This window comes from Ovis aries, chromosome 1 (genome assembly GCF_016772045.2).
Source record: "Ovis aries strain OAR_USU_Benz2616 breed Rambouillet chromosome 1, ARS-UI_Ramb_v3.0, whole genome shotgun sequence".
NCBI lineage: Eukaryota > Metazoa > Chordata > Mammalia > Artiodactyla > Bovidae > Ovis > Ovis aries.
The window spans coordinates 66,352,873-66,373,836 of NC_056054.1; the positions used below are offsets into that span (position 1 = coordinate 66,352,873).

The 20,964-nt window shown below is 40.0% G+C and overlaps 1 protein-coding gene across 1 annotated transcript in view; it reads right to left on the reverse strand.

Annotated features, from left to right (window-relative positions):
* LOC101120395 (guanylate-binding protein 4-like) overlaps positions 1-17,593 on the reverse strand; it is a 43,907-nt gene extending 26,314 nt beyond the window's left edge. The window contains exons 1-3 of the mRNA XM_027971800.3: positions 17,530-17,593; positions 8,523-8,718; positions 4,989-5,116 (exon numbers count right to left, since the gene is read on the reverse strand). Coding sequence (XP_027827601.2) covers positions 4,989-5,116; positions 8,523-8,712 — 318 coding nt within the window. The 5' untranslated portion in view covers positions 8,713-8,718; positions 17,530-17,593. The remainder of the gene's footprint in view (positions 1-4,988; positions 5,117-8,522; positions 8,719-17,529) is intronic.
* Positions 17,594-20,964: the final 3,371 nt, after the last annotated feature.

Sequence of the window (20,964 nt, forward strand, 5' to 3'; positions counted from 1 at the left end):
ACCAGGAAGAAATAGAAAATCTTAACAGACCCATCACAAGCATGGAAATTGAAACTGTAATCAGAAATCTTCCAGCAAACAAAAGCCCAGGTCCAGACGGCTTCCCAGCTGAATTCTACCAAAAATTTTGAGAAGAGATAACACCTATCCTACTCAAACTCTTCCAGAAAATTGTAGAGGAAGGTAAACTTCCAAACTCATTCTATGAGGCCACCATCACCCTAATACCAAAACCTGACAAAGATGCCACAAAAAAAGAAAACTACAGGTGAATATCACTGATAAACATAGATGCAAAAATTCTCAACAAAATTCTAGCAATCAGAATCCAAAAACACATTAAAAAGATCATACACCATGACCAAGTGGACTTTATCCCAGGGATGCAAGGATTCTTCAATATCCGCAAATCAATCAATGTAATTCACCACATTAACAAACTGAAAACTAAAAGCCATATGATTGTCTCAATAGATGCAGAGAAAGCCTTTGACAAAATTCAACATCCATTTATGATAAAAACTCTCCAGAAAGCAGGAATAGAAGGAACATACCTCAACATAATAAAAGCTATATATGACAAACCCACAGCAAACATTATCCTCAATGGTGAAAACTTGAAAGCATTTCCCCTAAAGTCAGGAACAAGACAAGGGTGCCCACTTTCACCACCACTATTCAACATAGTTCTGGAAGTTTTGGCCACAGCAATCAGAGCAGAAAAAGAAATAAAAGGAATCCAAATTGGAAAAGAAGAAGTAAAACTCTCACTGTTTGCAGATGACATGATCCTCTACATAGAAAACCCTTAAGACTCCACCAGAAAATTACTAGACCTAACCAATGAATATAGTAAAGTTGCAGGATATAAAATCAACACACAGAAATCCCTTGCATTCCTATACACTAATAATGAGAAAGGAGAAAAAGAAATTAAGGAAACAATTCCATTCACCATTGCAACGAAAAGAATAAATACTTAGGAATATATCTACCTAAAGAAACTAAAGACCTATATATAGAAAACTACAAAACACTGATGAAAGAAATCAAAGAGGACACTAATAGATAGGGAAATATACCATGTTCATGGATCAGAAGAATCAATATAGGGAAAATGAGTATACTACCTAAAACAATCTACAGATTCAATGCAATCCCTATCAAACTACCAGAGGTATTTTTCACAGAACTAGAACAATTTCAGAATTTGTATGGAAATACAAAAAACCTCGAATAGCCAAAGCAATCTTGAGAAAGAAGAATGGAACTAGAGAAATCAACTTGCCTGACTTCAGGCTCTACTACAAAGCCACAGTCATCAAGACAGTATGGTACTGGCACAAAGACAGAAATATAGATCACTGGAACAAAATAGAAAGCCCAGAGATAAATCCACACACCTATGGACCCCTTATCTTCAACAAAGGAGGCAAGAATATACAATGGAGTAAAGACAATCTCTTTAACAAGTGGTGCTGGGAAAACTGGTCAACCACTTATAAAAGAATAAAACTAGATCACTTTCTAACACCATGCACAAAAATAAACTCAAAATGGATTACAGATCTAAACGTAAGACCAGAAACTATAAAACTCCTAGAGGAGAACATAGGCAAAACACTCTCTGACATAATTCACAGCAGGTTCCTCTATGATCCGCCTCCCAGAATACTGGAAATAAAAGCAAAAATAAGCAAATGGGATCAATTAAAATTAAAAGCTTCTGCACAACAAAGGAAACTATAAGCAAGGTGAAAAGACAGCCTTCTGAATGGGAGAAAATAATAACAAATGAAGCAACTGATAAAGAATTAATCTCAAAAATATACAAGCAACTTATGCAGCTCAATTCCAGAAAAATAAACGACCCAATCAAAAATGGGCCAAAGAACTAAATAGACATTTCTCCAAAGAAGACATACAGATGGCTAACAAACACATGAAAAGATGCTCAACATCACTCATTATTAGAGAAATGCAAATCAAGACCACAGTGAGGTACAACTTCACACCAGTCAGAATGGCTGCAATGCAAAAGTCTGCAAGCAAAAATGCTGGTCAGCCACTATGGAGAACAGTGTGGAGATTCCTTAAAACCTGGAAATAGAACTGCCTTATGACCTGGCAATCCCACAGCTGGGCATACACACCGAGGAAACCAAAATTGAAAGAGACACGTGTACCCCAGTGTTCATCGCAGCACTGTTTATAATAGCCAGGACATGGAAACAACCTAGATATCCATCAGCAGATGAATGGATAAGAAAGCTGTGGTACATATACACAATGGAGTATTACTCAGCCATTAAAAAGAATACATTTGAATCAGTTCTAATGAGATGGATAAAACTGGAGCCGATTAAACAGAGTGAAGTAAGCCAGAAAGAAAAACACCAATACAGTATACTAACACATATATATGGCATTTAGAAAGATGACAATGATATCCCTGTATGCAAGACAGTGAAAGAGACACAGATGTGTAGAGTGGACCCTTGGACTCTGAGGGAGAGGGTGGGATGATTTGGGAGAATGGCATTGAAACATGTATACTATCATGTAAGAAATGAATCACCAGTCTATGTTCAATGCAGGATACAGGATGCTTGGGGCTGGTGCATGAGGATGATATAGAGAGATGATATGGGGTGGGAGGTGGGAGGGGGGTTCATGTTTGGGAACTCATGTACACCTGTGGTGGATTCATGTCAATGTATGGCAAAACCAATACAATATTGTAAAGTAAAATAAAGTAAAAATAAAAATTATTTTTTAAAAAAGAAAGATTGAAAGAATAAATAAAATAAAAGCTGGAGTATAAAAAAATAAAATAAAATCCAGATGCATATCAGAATTATATTCTAATTTTTTGAAAAATACAAATGCCCTGGTATTGCTTTTTTTCTCCAAAGCTCTAGATGTGTTTCTAATGAACAGTCACATTGAATAACAACTGGACTTATGATGATATTTTACTTTTCTCTAGTTTGTTTTACTTTTTCTATTTCATATTCAGTGCTCCCGTTTGGTTTAGTTTATGCTTCCCAATTTCTCTGTCTTTTTTTTTTTAATGTTTCTTCTAAAGTCCTTATCAAGAATAGGAGAAAAATTTTCTATATATATGTATATATACATATTATACATAATGTGTATTATATATATATATATATGCATGTTTTAGAAAACATAAATTTTTGTCTGGCTAAAAATTATGACATTTTGATTCCATTTGTTTGACTTAGTATGAATAGAGTCCTAGATTTCTAATTTATAGTCACTCAACACTTTGATGTATTTCCATGTATTTTGGCATCTAGTATTACTGCTAAAAGTCTTGTGTGCTTATTTGCTCAGTCATGTCCTACTCTTTGCTACTTTATGCCTTCCAGGTTACTCTGTCCATGAAATTCTCCAGGCCAGAATACTGGAGAGGGTAGCCATTCCCTTCTCCAGGGTGTTTTTCAGATCCAGGGATTGACCCAGGTCTCCTGCATTATAGGCAGATTCTTTACTGTCTGAGTCACCAGAAAAGTTTATTATCTTAGTTATTTTTTTAAAAAGAAGTTTTTTGAAAGAGACTTGAAACTTCTAATCCAATCCTGAGAATATAAAGAAATACTATGTTGTAAAACAAAATAGCAATTTAACATGTAATATAGTATTATTAACTAACATTCAGATTTGGTTCAAATTTTACAGAACTTTATGCTGTGCCCCTTGTTTTCATATCTTATTCAAAATTCTACATTGTATTTAACTGCATTGAGCAGCTTCAGCTGCATGTAGCAAACTTTGGTAAATTCTCTTTTCATTTTTATTCTATTACAAATATTCTCTAGTTTTCCTTGTTATGGCCTTTTGGATATACCCATTATTTAAAAGTGGACATTTAATTTCTAAACCCATGGAATTTAAAAAGTATCTTTGATATTAATTTCTCATTTTGATATTAATTTCTCATTTTGATATTAATTTCTCATTTTGATATACACTTCTCATTTTGATATACATTTCTCATTTAAATGTTTTCTGCTCTTCAATTACCCTCTGTGTTGTCTTCAGTCTCCTAACTTTCTTGGACAGCAAGGAGATCCAACCAGTCCATTCTGAAGGAGATCAGCCCTGGGATTTCTTCGGAGGGAATGATGCTAAAGCTGAAACTCCAGTACTTTGGCCACCTCATGCAGAGCTGACTCATTGGAAAAGACTCTGATGCTGGGAGGGATTGGGGGCAGGAGGAGAAGGGGATGACAGAGGATGAGATGGCTGGATGGCATCACTGACTCGATGGACGTGAGTCTGAGTGAACTCCGGGACTTGGTGATGGACAGGGAGGCCTGGTATGCTGCAATTCATGGGGTTGCAAAGAGTCAGACATGACTGAGCGACTGAACTGAACTGACCTGAACTTTATTGAGGATCCCAATGGCTAAGTCAAATATCTCTCTTGGTAAATGCACTTATAAGTATGTGGGTTATTTTAACATATCTTTTGATATTGGTCTCTAACATAATTCCACAATGATAAAAGAACAGACTCTATGAATTCAATATCTTTACACCATGACTCTTTCGCACCTGATCTTATGTCCCTGGGTAAGTTCCAGTGTCTCCTGGTTTATAATCTATGGGAACTTGGATAGAATTTGTATTCTACTGTTGTGTGAAATAACACACACAACAGTGTGTATAAATTGTATAACTGTGTGTATAAATCTTAGTTATGTTGAACTGGTTCATAGTGCTTTTCAGGTCAACTATATCCTTCTCCTTCTCTGTATATTCATTCCATTAATTTTTGAGAGTTTGATATTGAAACTCCAACTAAAATCTTATCTACATACAATTAATTATAATATATAGTCCTACTAGATGTAGCTTTCTTCTGTATTTTCCAGGTCTCCTGTAAATGTGTTATCATATTTTCACAATTTAAAACATAAAAAAGAAAGAGGAAAAAGAGTAAAGAAGATTCCCTGCCTTACCTTCTCCACATTGCCCAGGCCCTCAGTGTCCAGAAGGACTAGGGTGTGGTTCTCCTTGGAGGGATGGGGCACACACCACATCCAGATGCCTTTGGTTTCCGACCGCACTGTGGAGCCCAGACAGAAACCTGTACAGAAGGAAGAATGCACTGCACAATAAGAGCACATAGTCCAGGCTGCCCATGGGTTACTTTGGGTGAACTTGTTGAAATGTGAGTGCATGGCTGGGGGAAATGTCCTTCATTTCAGCAAGGACTGTCAGTTCCAATGTTTACACATGCTCAGGACCTTCCCAAGAAATATTTCTTGTCCCCCATTCACCTCATAACGTTAATGGCTCATACTGTGTCACATTCCAGAAGTAATGTGAACTCTATTAACCTTTCTATTTTTATCAGTTCTATATACTCCACTTTCTGATAGAGTCCCAACAGTGGGAGGTACCAACAAGAGAGCGGAAGTCAGGTGCCTGTTCCCTTGGCTTTCACCCTGGTGAGCCGTGGGGTCCTAGTACCTCTGTTCCTCTGCCTTCGTCACATCTCCTTTCATTTAGCTCCATCCAGTTGTTCTGGTCTCTGTCACAGTCTGGAATCCACTAATTGCCTCTTCACCCTATAGGAATTATAAAGGCTCCCTGGCCATTTTTTCTGCCACCCTCTGAGTGCTTCTGCTTCTTCCTTCCTTCCTTCCTTTTGCTCTGCTTGCTGCTGCTAAGTCGCCTCAGTCGTGTCCGATTCTGTGCCACCCCAGAGATGTCAGCCCACCAGGCTCCCCCGTCCCTGGGGTTCTCCAGGCAAGAACACGAGTGGGTTGCCATTTCCTTCTCCAATGCGTGAAAGTGGAAAGTGAAAGTGAAGTCGCTCAGTCATGTCGACTCTTAGCGACCCCATGGACTGCAGCCTACCAGGCACCTCCATCCATGGGATTTTCCAGGCGAGAGTACTGGAGTGGGGTGCCATTGCCTTCTCCGTTTGCTCTGCTTGGGCCCTTGTAATTGTCACTCCATTAACGGTTACCTGTTACGTGGATCCTCTGTGTCCTTCCAGGTTCTGAAGTAATACATTAGCTTTTGTTAAATTGTTTTTTCCCTCCTCATTTTCCCTGTATCCTCATTTTCGCTCTCTTCAAAAAATGATGAAATCTCTGTTAATTGGCTTGGGTGGGGATAAAATAGCAGGGGAATTAGAAAAGACCTGTGAGAATTGTTTGCCCTTCTTTCTAAGGCTTAAACCAACAGAAAGTGATTATGTGAGGTAATGGGCTTCCCTGTTAGCTCAGACGGTAAAGAATCTGCCTGCAATGCAGGAGACCTGAGTTAGATCCCTGGGTTGGGAAGATCCCTTGGAGAAGGGAATGACAACTCACTCCAGTGTCCTTGCTTGGAGAATTCCATGGACAGAGGAATCTGATGGGCTACAGTCCATGGATCACAGAGTCAGACAGGACTGAGCAACTAACACACATATGTGTAAGAAAGCAAAACATGTCTTAACTATAGTCCAAGATTTTGACTGTCTGCCAGATGCCAATGCTCCCTTCAGCTGAGAATAGAAATGGATATGATGAAATGCCTAGGAGAGCATGGCTTAGGCCATTCAATTGCCATGTTCTCTGTATTCTGCTCTAGCAGGTATAAGACCTGAGATGATCTGCACTCTCTACATCATGATGGCATTTGATCACTTTCTGATTAATACAGAGCAGTCTGAACTCCCAGTTCCCCCAGGGAGAAAGGCAGGGTATAACTGAAGTTCGTTACAGTCAGTTATGTGAGGTAAAGGAGAGACAAAGAATCATAAGAAGGTGACAGTAGTGAGCTGCTTCTGCTAGTGAACTGTCACTGGGCACCAATTTTGCTTGTTTGTTTGTTTTTGTCCTTCCTGTCATTTAATTGGTATAGCAGTGCCACAATTCAGGTTCTTTAAAACATAACCAGGTGAAGGATTTCCTTAGTAATGGAAATCACCTCCTTATTACCTGATGTTATCTTGAATAAAATAAAAAGCAATATTGTTGAAACACCTTGACTGTTGAAACATCTTGACTGATATTGTTTCTTAGAGTTCTCAAATCTTTAATCACCAAAAAAATGACCTATTAATTATTTTAGCCTGGCAAAGAAAAAGTGCTCTCCCCTGACTAGTTGTCAAGAATTCTTTAAAAGAAAGACAAATATAAAAAGTTTTATTTGAAGCCAGAGGGAGACTGTAAGCAAAAAGAAAGAGGAAGACAGGAAGAAGTCTATCTACAAGTACTATTTACCTGCAGTGAGGCAAATAATGTGCAACTGTACAGACACCAGGTCAGCCAAAGCTAAAAAAATTCTTACCAAATTTTTATGATGATGTGGAGAATTCCAGTTACTGCTCATATGCGCATAAATTGCACATAAAACTTGAAACACTGTTTGATATTATCTTGAAAGCCTGAAAACATATGGACTCCATGACCCAGCAATGGCACTTCTGAGTATATCAAACAAGAGTAGCTAGTGCGCACATGCACCAGGATATAGATACAAGAATATTCACAACAGTGAACCCATAAAAGTTGGAGCTACAAATAATACCAATGTTCATCATCAATGAGTGAATAAATAAAAATTCCTATCCTCCATCAATAGCATACTGTACAGTGGTGAATATACATGAATTATAGATGTGTGTGACAAAGCAGATGACCCTCATAAACTTCCTATTGAGCTAAAGAAGCAAGATCCCCATGACTGTCATAATGTAACTCCCTTTATATTAAGTTTGAGCAATGCTTAACAAATGCAGAAACATAATATAAAGCCATTTAAAAAAAGGAAGAATGAAAGAATGCACCATGGAAGTCAAAACATTGGTGAGATCTAGTGAAGGTATGAGAGGGCATGATTTGGGCTTTTGGGTGTTGAAGTATCTCTTGATCTGTGTAGTGATTACACAGGTGATCACTTTAAGTTTATCAACTTTATTGTGTGCATATATATACATATATATATATGTCTTATGCACTGTTCTATATGTATTATAGTTCAGATAATAGAAAAGACTAAGTAAAGAAACAGGGGTATAATTTATCAAAGCTTGGAAATAAGGAAATTAAATGAAGCAAAAAAATGATGGATGGTAGCCTCATTGAGATATGAGAATTTTAGGAATTCATCTGTGTGTATTTCTTTACATCTCTTCTAAAAAACAGAGCATGTTGAACAACATTTGTGTGCTATTTGAATTAACCCTGTGGTTTAGGGCAAAAGTGATGAAGGAGAAACGAAGGGAGTGATTTTTGAAGATGACCCTTGAGAAGATGGCAGTGGATGGGATTGGGACAAATGAGACGGATATTTTGATGGGCCTGTGAACTCTCCAGGGATAAAAGAGGGAACATTGTGGAGAGACAGGTTTGGAGTTACAAATTCAGTGGTGAGAATTAAGAAGTTGTTTCCAGTGGGGAAGTTAGGCTCTTCCTTAACAGGGCACTAGAGGAGGATGATCAGCAGCCTGTGTTATCACTGCTTCCCAGCAAATGGTCCTGAACAATACTCACCATGGTTCTGTCCTGCCAGGCGGTTCATCAGGTAGGACTTTCCTGTCCGATACAGTCCTACAACGGCCACCACCACCAGACGCTGAGATATTTGCTCAAGAATCTTCAGTGCTTTAGCATTTACTGACAGTTGATTTTTCCGGTTTTCCACCAAACAGATGGGGTCCATTTTGGTAGATCCAGATGCCATGGGAACCTGTAACCCAGAGGAACAACTCAGTAGACTATACGATCTGGAAGTCTTCTCTCACAGTGCACATCAGCCTTCTGCTTGTGGAACTTATGTATCAATTCTCCATGCTTTGCATGTTTCTAAAAGGTAAGTATTTAGCCAACCTGTGTCAAGGCCTGTACAGGTAAATTATGGAAATTATTTTATTGATCTTTAAATGAACTCTTAAACAACCTTGCCTGCATGAGCCCTCCAGTGAACAGAATGAGAAAACAAAGTATTGATGATGGAACCTTGAAAACACTAACATTTGGGGGGTAAGTAGAGGCAGATGGGACATGAAGGAGATGAGTGATCAGAGATGATTTTTGGAGTGTCAGAATGATTTGGTCACTCATTAATTGCACAAACATTCACTGAGAACCTATCATGTGCTGAAGACTGCTCTAAGGGCTCAGTATCAAACTGAAGAAGATGGATAGAAATCTCTGCCTCATGGTACTCTATTCCACTGGAGGAAACAGATAATATAGAAAGTAAAATGAAAATACATATATGTAAGGCTTGCACATGCTCAGCCATATCCAACTCTTTGCCACCCCATGGACTGTAGCTTGCTAGGATTCTCTGTCCTTGGGATTTTCCAGGCAAGAATACTGGAGTGGATTGCCACTTACTACTTCAGGAGATCTTCCCAGCCCAGGGAGCAAGCCCATGTCTCCTGCATTGGTAGGCAGATTCTTTAACACTGAGCCACCTGGGAAGCCCTATATGTACATGAGAGGGTAGTAAAGTATCAGAAGGAAATGAACAAGCAACGGCCTATGGAACACTGGGGGCTGAATTTATGGAGAGTGTATCCAGGGAAGACCTTGACAATAAAGGAAAGATGAAGGTGATCAGTGTCCTCATCCTTTGAAGAGAACAGAGAGATGCAGGGAAGCAGTGGGAGCAGGAAGAGGCTGGAAGAGGAATGACTGTGACAGAAAGAAATTTAGATAAAGAATGCAGCTTCCTCTCAAACAAACACAACAGAATTTAAGGTACCTACACAATGCTGTGCATGTAAGAATTAATTTATTAATAGAAATTTTAGGACATTTCTTTTCTTTTTTTTTTTGTTTTTTTTTTTTTTTTTTTAATTTTAAAATCTTTAATTCTTACATGCATTCCCAAACATGACCCCCCTCCCACCTCCCTCCCACAACATCTCTCTGGGTCATCCCCATGCACCAGCCCCAAGCATGCTGCACCCTACGTCAGACATGGACTGGCGATTCAATTCTTACATGATAGTATACATGTTAGAATTCCCATTCTCCCAAATCATCCCACCCTCTCCCTCTCCCTCTGAGTCCAAAAGTCAGTTATACACATCTGTGTCTTTTTTCCTGTCTTGCATACAGGGTCATCATTGCCATCTTCCTAAATTCCATATATATGTGTTAGTATACTGTATTGGTGTTTTTCTTTCTGGCTTACTTCACTCTGTATAATTGGCTCCAGTTTCATCCATCTCATCAGAACTGATTCAAATGAATTCTTTTTAACAGCTGAGTAATACTCCATTGTGTATATGTACCACAGCTTTCTTATCCATTCATCTGCTGATGGACATCTAGGTTGTTTCCATGTCCTGGCTATTATAAACAGTGCTGCGATGAACATTGGGGTACATGTGTCTCTTTCAATTCTGATTTCCTTGGTGTGTATGCCCAGCAGTGGGATTGCTGGGTCATAAGGTAGTTCTATTTGCAATTTTTTAAGGAATCTGCACACTGTTCTCCATAGTGGCTGTACTAGTTTGCATTCCCACCAACAGCGTAGGAGGGTTCCCTTTTCTCCACACCCTCTCCAGCATTTATTGCTTGCAGATTTTTGGATCGCAGCCATTCTGACTGGTGTGAAGTGGTACCTCACTGTGGTTTTGATTTGCATTTCTCTAATAATGAGTGATGTTGAGCATCTTTTCATGTGTTTGTTAGCCATCCGTATGTCTTCTTTGGAGAAATGTCTATTTAGGACATTTCTTAAGCAGATAGAGAAGAGAAGTAAGCAACCAGGGTGTTGTCAGATCTGCCTAGATATGTCAGAGTGTCATATCTGGGCTAGCTTCTACTTTAAATAATTTCATTACAATGATAGGGAGTTTCATGATCTCAAGAGACAGACTGCAGTAGCAGTCAGAGAGCTTGGATTGTCCCTTTATTTTCTCAAAGACAATACTAAGCAACATCCACATATTGCCATACTTTACAAACTGTGTGATGACTGGGAAGATTAATTTCTATGTGCCTCAAGTTTCTCTTCTGTAAAGTGGTGACATGAAAAGTAAGGATAAATCTGTCATTAAGGTCGTTGTTGTTCAGTTGCTAAGTTGTGTCCAACTACAGCATGCTAGGCTTCCTTGTCCTTCACTATCACCTGAAGTTTGTTCAAAATCATGTCTATTGAGTCAGTGATGCCATCTAAACATTTCATCCTCTATCATTCCTTCTCCTCCTGCCCTCAATCTTTCCCAGGATCAGGGTCTTTTCTAGGCGGCATTTTGCATCAGGTGGCCAAAGTATTGGAGCTTCAGCTTCAGCATCAGTCCTTCCAATGAATATTCAGGGTTGATTTCTTTTATTGACTTGTTTGATCTCCTTGCAGTACAAGGGGCTCTCAAGAGTCTTCTCCAGCACCACAATTTGAAAGCAAAAATTTTTGGCACTCAGTCTTCTTTATGGTCCAACTCTCACATCCATGCATGGCTACTGGAAAAACCATAGCTTTGACTATACACACCTTTGTTGGCAAAGTGATGTCTCTGCTTTTAATATGTTGTCTAGGTTGTCATAGCTTTCCTTCTAAGGAGCAAGTGTTTTTTAATTTCATGACTGTAGTCACTACCTGCAGTGATTTTAGAGCCCATGAAAATAAAATCTGTCACTGCTTCGACTGGATGCCATGGTCTTAGTTTTCTGAATGTTGAGTTTTAAGTCAGCTTTTTCACTCTCCTCTTTCATCCTCATGAAGAGACTCTTTAGTTCCTCTTCAATTTCTGCCATTAGAGTGGTATCATCTGCTTATCTGAGGCTGTTGATATTTCTCCTGGCAATCTTGATTCCAGCTTGTGATTCATTCAAACCAGCATTTTGCATGATGTGCTCTGCTTATACATTATTAATAAATAAGCAGGTGTCAATATAAAGCCTTGTCATTATCCTTTCCCAATTTTGAACCAGCCCATTGTTCCATGTCCGGTTCTAACTGTTGCTTCTTGCCTTGCATACAGGTTTCTCAGGAGGCATTTAAGGTGGTCTGATATTCATGTCTCTTGAAGAATTTTCCATGGTTTTTTATGATGCACACAGTCAAAGGCTTTATCATAGTCAATGAAGCAGAAGTAGTTTTTCTTTTTTTTTTAATTCCCATGCTTTTTCTATGATCCAACAGATGTTGGCAATTTGATCCCTGGTTCCTCTCCCTTTTCTAAATCCAGTTTGTACATCTGGAAGTTCTCATTTGATGTACGGTTGAAGCCAAGCTTGGAGGATTTTGAGCATTACCTTGCTAGCATGTGAAATGAGAGTGACTGGGCTGTAGTTTGAACATTCTTTGGCATTGCCCTTCTTTTGGATTGGAATGAAAACTGACCTTTTCCAGTCCTGGGGGCCACTGCTGGGTTTCCAAATTTGCTGATATATCGAGTGCAGCAATTTAATAGCACCATTCTTTAGGATTTGAAATAGCTCAGCTGGAATTCCATCACCTCCATTAGCTTTGTTCGTAATAATGCTTCCTAAGGCACACTTGACTTCACACTCCAGGATATCTGACTCTAGGTGAGTGATCACTCCATCATGGTTATCTAGGACATTAAGTTTTTTTGTGTGTAGGTCTTTTGTGTATTCTTGCCACCTCTTCTTAATCTATTCTGCTTCTTTTATGTCCTTACAGCTTCTATCATTAATTGTGCCCATCTTTGCATGAAATGGTTCTCTCGATTTCTCAATTTTCTTGAAGAGGTTTCTAGTCTTTGCGATTCTATTGTTTCCTCTATTTCTTTGCATTGTTCACTTAAAAAGGCCTTTTTATTTCTCCTTGTTATTCTCTGAAACTCTGCATTCAGTTGGATTTATCTTTTCCTTTCTCCCTTGCCTTTCACGTCTTTTCTTTTCTCAGCTAATTGTAAGGCCTCCTCAGACAACCATTATGCTTTCTTGCATTTCCTTTTTTTTTGAGGGGGGAGGGATTATTTTTGTCATTGCCTCCTATACAATGTTATGAATCTCTGTCAATAGATCTTCAGGTATTCTATCAGATCTAATCCTTTGAATCTATTTATCACCTCCAGAGTATAATCAAGGGCTTCCCTCTTAGTGCAGTCAGTAAATAATCTGCCTGCAATGCAGGCGATCTGCATTCAATTTCTGGGTTGGAAAGATCCCCTGGAGAAGGAATTGGCAACCCACTCTATTATTCTTGCCTGGAGAATAATCCCATGCACAGAGGAGCCTGGCAGGCTACAGTCCATAGGGTCACAAACCAAACCAGTGTATAATCATAAGGAATTTTATCTAGATCATATCTAATGGGTGAGCAGTTTTGGTACTTTCTTCAATTTAAGCCTTATATTTTTCAATAAAGAGCTCACGATCTGAGCCACAGTCAGCTCTGGGTCTTGTTTTTGCAGACTGTATAGAGCTCTTCCAATATGGGCTGCAAAGAATATAATCAGTCTGATTTTGATATTGATTATCTCAATTAAGGACAGTAATGGTATGGACCTAACAGAAGCAGAAGATATTAAGAAGAGGTGGAAAGAATACACAGAAGAAGTGTACAAAAAAGTGTACATGAGCCGGATAATCACGATGCTGTGATCACTCTTCTAGAGCCAGACATCCTGGAATGTGAAGTCAAGTGGGCTTTATAAAGCATTACTCCAAAGCTAGTGGAGGTGATGGAATTCTAGTGGAGCTACTTCAAATCCTGAAAGATGATGCTGTGAAAGTGCTATACTCAATATGCCAGCAAATTTGGAAAACTCAGCAGTGGCCAACAGGACTGGAAAAGGTCAGTTTTCATTCCAATCCCAAAGAAAGGCAATGCCAAAGAATGCTCAAACTACCGCACAATTGCATTCATCTCACATGCTAGTAAAGTAATACTCAAAATTCTCCAAGCCAGGCTTCAGCAATACGTGAACCATGAACTTCCAGATATTCAAGCTGGTTTTAGAAAAGGCAGAGAAACCAGAGATCAAATTGCCAACATCTGCTGGATCATTGAAAAAGCAACAGAGTTTCAGAAAAACATCTATTTCTGCTTTCTTGACTATGCCAAAGCCTTCGACTGTGTGAATCACAATAAACTGTGGAAAATTCTGAAAGAGATGGGAATACCAGACCACATAACCTGCCTCTTGAAAAACCTATATGCAGGTCAGGAAGCAACAGTTAGAACTGGACATGGAACAGACTAGTTCCAAATAGGAAAGGGAGTATGTCAAGGCTGTATACTGTCACCCTGCTTATTTAACTTCTATGCAGAGTACATCATGAGAAACGCTGGGCTGGAAGAAGCATAAGCTGGAATCAAGATTGCTGGGAGAAATATCAATAACGTCAGGTATGCAGATGACACCCCCCTTATGGCAGAAAGTGAAAAGGAACTAAAAAGCCTCTTGATGAAAGTGAAAGCGGAGAGTGAAAAGGCTGGCTTAAAGCTCAACATTCAGAAAACGAAGATCATGGCATCTGGTCCCATCACTTCATGGGAAATAGATGGGGAAACAGTGGAAACAGTGTCAGACTTTATCTTTTGGGGCTCTAAAATCACTGCAGATGGTGATCGCAGCCATGAAATTAAAAGACGCTTATTCCTTGGAAGGAAAGTTATGACCAACATAGATAGCATATTGAAAAGCAGAGACATTACTTTGCCAACAAAGGTCTGTCTAGTCAAGGCTATGGTTTTTCCAGTTGTCATGTATGGATGTGAGAATTGGAATGTGAAGAAAGCTGAGCACTGAAGAATTGATGCTTTTGAACTGTGGTGTTGGAGAAGACTCTTGAGAGTGCCTTGGACTGCAAGGAGATCCAACCAGTCCATTCTAAAGGAGATCAGTCTTGGGTGTTCGTTGGAAGGAATGATGCTAAAGGTGAAACTCCAGTACTTTGGCCACCTAATGCAAAGAGTTGACTCACTGGAAAAGACTCTGATGCTGGGAGGGATTTGGGGCAGGAGGAAAAGGGGACAACAGAGGATGAGATGGCTTGATGGCATCACAGGCTCAACGGATGTGAGTTTGAGTGAACTCCGGGAGTTGGTGATGGACAGGGAGGCCTGATGTGCTGCAGTTCATGGGGTCGCAAAGAGTCGGACATGACTGAGTGAATGAACTGAACTTAATTGAATGTCCCTTCACCATGACAAGGCTGGATTCCATGTAGGGTATTGGGGTCATTAGGAGGATTGCGTATCCCATAATGCTTACCATACTCTTAAAGTTATGGAAGCACATAGTCAATTCTATATAATTTTACAATTGTGTGTCTCTGAAGACTGGGAGGGTAATTTCTGAATCAAAGGGGAGAGTTGGCTTTGGCCTGAGAAAGTGACACTTCCTTCCCTGGTGGCACCCTGGGAGGACACAGCCCAAGAGGAAGATGAGCAGGCTGGGAGGCCCAAGCAGTAACAACTGAGAGGGAAGGAATAGTCGGGCTGGAGGAGCTGAAAGCTGCCCCGAGGTGTCCACGTACAGGTTCTGGAGTTGAGCTGCCAGGGTTCAAACCTGAGGGTTCAAGTCACTTATTGTCTGTTGAAACCTTGAAAAGGAACTTACGTGCAAAACCTCCATTTTCTTACTAGTGTTATAGGAAAAACAGTAATTCCTGCCTGATTCATTACTATACAAATGGTAAGATATAAGTTCTCAGAAAGTTTTTAAAACTTTTCCTGCATTAATGTATGGCTTTAACAGTAAATAAGTTGGACAATATTTTATAATGTGTTGGTGGATTCTGTAAGTTGCAATTTGCCAAGAAATATAAGTTATCTAAAATCTTTCAGTCAGGAAAAAACATGAATTTGCTCAAGGGAATTCCACTCTAAAATTTCTCCTTCTCTTGCTCTCTCTTGTTCTTTTTTTTTTCTACAGTGGATTGGGAGCAGAGATAGAGCAGTAAAATGACCTTTTACTGCTGTGTTAGGTGAAAGTTAATAAAAGGAAACTTCAGTCAAATGGAATCAGCAGGCCAGAAAGAAGAGCTCTCACACAGTACCACTGGAGATCAGTTATGAGAATTGACAATCACAAACCCCAAGGAAAAAAATCGTCAACAGGAGATTCTCCAGTGAGAGTCCCCAATAGGAAAAAGTATACCTCACATCTCCTAGAAGAACCCAGGAGTACCCCAGCAACCCAGCCAAGGAAAAGGGTCATTACCTTGAACTTTCACTTTTCTCCAATGCACTTTGTTTTAAAACAATCCTTCCCAACTTACTACTTTTCTCTATAAAATAAGACAGAGAAACTTCCTCTTTTTCTTGGTTGAATTTGCCCCATGTCTTTTGCTACAGCTTGCTTGTCCCAAATGACAATTACCTTGCTCTTTCTGAGTAAAAACCCATTTTTACTTGAAAAATCACTATTTTTAAGGTGAACAGTTTTAAGCAACAGGAATAGTAGCATTCACTTCTGAGTCAGAATACTGATGAAGCTTTGGTAGGAGTTCATAAGTTTACCGTGGATTTTTTTAAATTAAAAATATTCTGAGGTTTTCCAACCAAGAAACTTCAAAACTAAATAGCTAGAATGAAATAGTGTTACTAGATGGCAGAAGATGATGAACAGTTTCCAATGGTTACTATTCAGTAGAGTTATCTGAAGTGAATGTTAAAAGTACCCCACACTCTGTATTTTCAGCAAGCATCAGAAGTTATAAGAGGCAGTATTTGCATGGGCCAGGTATTAGAAAAAAATGCATGGTAAATAAACAAGAATAGGCTTACAGTAAGTATTTTTTAAATTAAGAATGAGATTAAATTATTTCAAATAATAGTTTTGTATGATTCAGAATATTGAATGTTAAGAAAAAAAAATCCACTGTTAATCTGTTAGGATTTAAATTGTCTGTGGACTACCACCAGTGCCCAGTGGGGTGTAGTCATGATGGAGGGGCTGAAGGAGGAGACTGCACCAAGGGCTTCTGCGAGGGGGCTGGGAGTTTGGACCTCAGTCCTAAGAAGGACTTCAGCCCCTTTTTCTCAAAAGATGAAGCATACTCTCCTCCTTGTCCCATGCCAGACTTTTTGCTCCAGCCCTGCTTAGGGGGTTCCCTTGGACAACAAGGAGATCAAACCAGTCAATCCTAAAGGAATCCAATTCTGAATATTCATTGCTGAAGTTAAAGCTCCAATATTTTGGCTACCTGTTGTGAAGAACCAACATATTGGAAAAGACCGTGATGCTGGGAAAGATTGAGGACAGAAGCAGAAAGGGTGACAGAGGATGAAATGGTTGGATGGCATCATGGACTCAATGGACATGAGTTTGAGCAAACTCCAGGAGGTAGTGGAGGCTAGGTGCTGCAGCCCATGGGGTCACAAAGAGTCGGACACCATCTTAGCAGCTGAACAACAGCAACTGCTACATGCTCCAGGAGGAGCAGAGCATCAGGGTGACATGCCTCAAAGCCAACCAACTCTGAGCTGCTTGAGCTACACTCTGACCCCACGGGGCCATCCTCCCCTCCCCTCCCCCAGGATAGGGTCTGCACTGGGGAATTTTATTGTCCTTATTTAACAGAAGAGTGCTTGGAAGGTCAAGCTTAGGAGCAAACTTACATGGAGCAGATGCTGCAGCCGGGAGTCAAGTCAGCTGCTCTGGATCGTCCCTAGGGCTCCTCTTGACTCTGGCTCCTCTGGAAACTGCTCTTATATTCAGAAGCTGAAAAGCCAGTAACTAAAAGTCATCCGGTATGGGTGGGGTTTATGAGAATCGAAATTGAAAGGACAGAAGGACTTGTTTTTTTTTCTTTTTTTCCTTTCCTGTAGGCAGTAACCTAGATGCCTTCCAGGAAAGTCAGGGAGACAAAAGGTTCCTCCCTGCCTGGCTGGGTAAACCCAACTTCATCCCTCCTCCACATGTGACTCAGGCATTCCTGACTCCACAGTGAATGGGACCCAAATAATGGTTGGATGAGAGTTCAACAGCCTGTCTCTCAGGGGTGTTTTTGTGAAAGAAGGGGTTTGTTTATTAATTTTTCTTCAGTTGAAAAGTCTTTGATTCGTTTGTTTTCCCCTCCTTTCATTTTTAAAAAACTATTTTCTTTTTAACTCTGTGATTTCTTTCTTCACTGGAGAAGGAAATGGCAACCCACTCCAGTGTTCTTGCCTGGAGAATTCCATGGACAGAGGAACCTGTGTATTTAATCCTTGATTTTATAGCCCAGAAATATTCACCTTTTTCTTTTTTTTCTGTTCTTTTACTAAGGTGGATCCACCTTTTGGGTTTGGGTGTTGATTGAGATTCTTCCATTCTTTTCTGTATCCTAAGGTGTTGTACTAATGTAAAAGTTAAAAGTTTAACTGCTGTTGTTAGGGAACCAGGTTCTTTAGCCCAGGGAACTACAAGCCAAAACACTGAGACACCAGAGTTTGCAGCAGAGGCAACCCAGTAAGGAGGCAAGAGAACAAGTCTCAGGTCTGCTTCCCAGGAAGAAAGGTGCTTAGAATATTAACAGGAGCAAGAAGCAGAATGGTCATAGGTCTTGGAGAAAGGTGATTAATGGTAAGAAAAGTGAGATAATTGGTGTTCTGTGCAAGTTAATCTTGGTTACATGCTTCTTCATGCCAGTTAAGCTCAGTTCAGTTGCTTAGTCACGTGTGACTCTTAGCAACCCCATGAATCACAGCACGCCAGGACTCCCTGTCCATCACCAACTCCCAGAGTTCACACAGATTCACGTCCATCTGTCAGTGATGCCATCCAGCCATCTCATCCTCTGTCGTCCCCTTCTCCTCCTGCCCCAAATCCCAGCCAGCATCAGAGTCTTTTCCAATGAGTCAACTCTTCGCATGAGGTGGCTAAAGTACTGGAGTTTCAGCTTTAGCGTCATTCCCTCCAAAGAAATCCCAGGGCTGATCTCCTTCACAATGGACTGGTTGGATCTCCTTGCAGTCCAAGGGACTCTCAAGAGTCTTTTCCAACCTCACAGTTCAAAAGCATCAATTCTTCGGTGCTCAGCCTTCTTCACAGTCCAACTCTCACATCCATACATGACTAATGGAAAAACCATAGTCTTGACTAGACGGACCTTAATTGGCAAAGTAATGTCTCTGCTTTTGAATATGCTATGCAGATTGACCATAGCTTTCCTTCCAAGGAATAAGTGTCTTTTAATTTCATGGTTGCAATCACCATCTGCAGTGATTTTGGAGCCCCCCCAAAATAAAGTCTGACACTGTTTCTACTCCTTCCCCATCTATTTCTCATGAAGTGATGGGACCAGATGCCATGATCTTCGTTTTCTGAATGTTGAGCTTTAAGCCAACTTTGTCACTCTCCTCTTTCACTTTCATCAAGAGGCTTTTTAGTTCCTCTTCACTTTCTGCCATAAGGGGTGTGTCATCTGCATACCTGACGTTATTGATATTTCTCCCAGCAATCTTGATTCCAGCTTGTTTCCTCCAGCCCAGCGTTTCTCATGATGTACTCTGCATAGCAGTTAAATAAGCAGGGTGACAATATACAGCCTTGACATACTCCTTTTCCTATTTGGAACCAGTCTGTTGTTCCATGTCCAGTTCTAACTGTTGCTTCCTGACCTGCATATAGGTTTTTCAAGAGGCAGGTCAGGTGGTCTGGTATTCACATCTCTCTCAGAATTTTCCACAGTTTATTGTGATCCACACAGTCGAAGGCTTTGGCTAGTCAAGAAAACAGAAATAGATGCTTTTCTGGAACTCTCTTGCTTTTTCCATCCAGCGGATGTTGGCAATTTGATCTCTGGTTCCTCTGCCTTTTCAAAAATCAGCTTGAACATCAGGAAGTTCACGGTTCATGTATCACTGAAGCCTAGCTTGGAGAATTTTGAGCATTACTTTACTAGCATGTGAGATGAGTGCAATTGTGCAGTACTTTGAGCATTCTTTGGCATTGCCTTTCTTGGGATTGGAATGAAAACTGACCTTTTCCAGTCCTTTGGCCACTGCTGAGTTTTCCAAATTTGCTGGCATATTGAGTGCAGCAGTTTCATACCATCATCTTTCAGGATTTGAAATAGCTCAACTGGAATGCCATCACCTCCACTAGGTTTGTTCATAGTGATGCTTTCTAAGGCCCACTTGACTTCATATTCCAGGATGTCTGGCTCTAGATGAGTGATCAAACCATCGTGATTATCCAGCTCATGAAGATCTATTTTGTATAGTTCTTCTGTGTATTCTTGCCACCTTTTCTTAATATCTTCTGCTTCTCTTAGGTCCATACCATTTCTGTCCTTTATCAAGCCCATCTTTGCATGAAGTGTTCCCTTGGTATCTCTAATTTTCTTGAAGAGATCTATAGTCTTTCCCATTCTGTTGTTTTCCTCTATTTCTTTGCATTGATCACTGAAGAAGGCTTTCTTATCTCTTCTTGCTATTCTTTGGAATTCTGCATTCAGATGCTTATATCTTTCTTTTTCTCCTTTGCTTTTTGCCTCTCTTCTTTTCACAGCTATTTGTAAGTCCTCCCCAGACAGCCATTTTGCTTTTTTGTATTTCTTTTGCATGGGGATGGTCTTGATCCCTGTCTCCTGTACAATGTCATGAATGTCTGTCCATAGTTCATCAGGTACTCTATCTATCAGACCTAGGCCCTTAAATCTATTTCTCACTTAAATGGCAACCCACTCCAGTATTCTTGCCTGGAGAATCCCATGGATGGAGGAGCCTGGTGGGCTACAGTCCATGGGGTCACAAAGAGTCGGACACGACTGAGCGACTTAACTAACTAACTAACTAACTAACTAACTGGTGTATAATCATAAGGGATGTGATTTAGGTCAAACCTGAATTGTCTAGTGGTTTTCCATACTTTCTTCAATTTAAGTCTGAATTTGGTGATAAGGAGTTCATGATCTGAGCCACAGTCAGCTCCTGGTCTTGTTTTTGTTGACTGTATAGAGCTTCTCCATCTTTGGCTGCATAGAATATAATCAATCTGATTTTGGTGTTGACCATCTGGTGATGTCCATGTGTAGAGTCATCTCTTGTGTTGTTGGAAGAGGGTGTTTG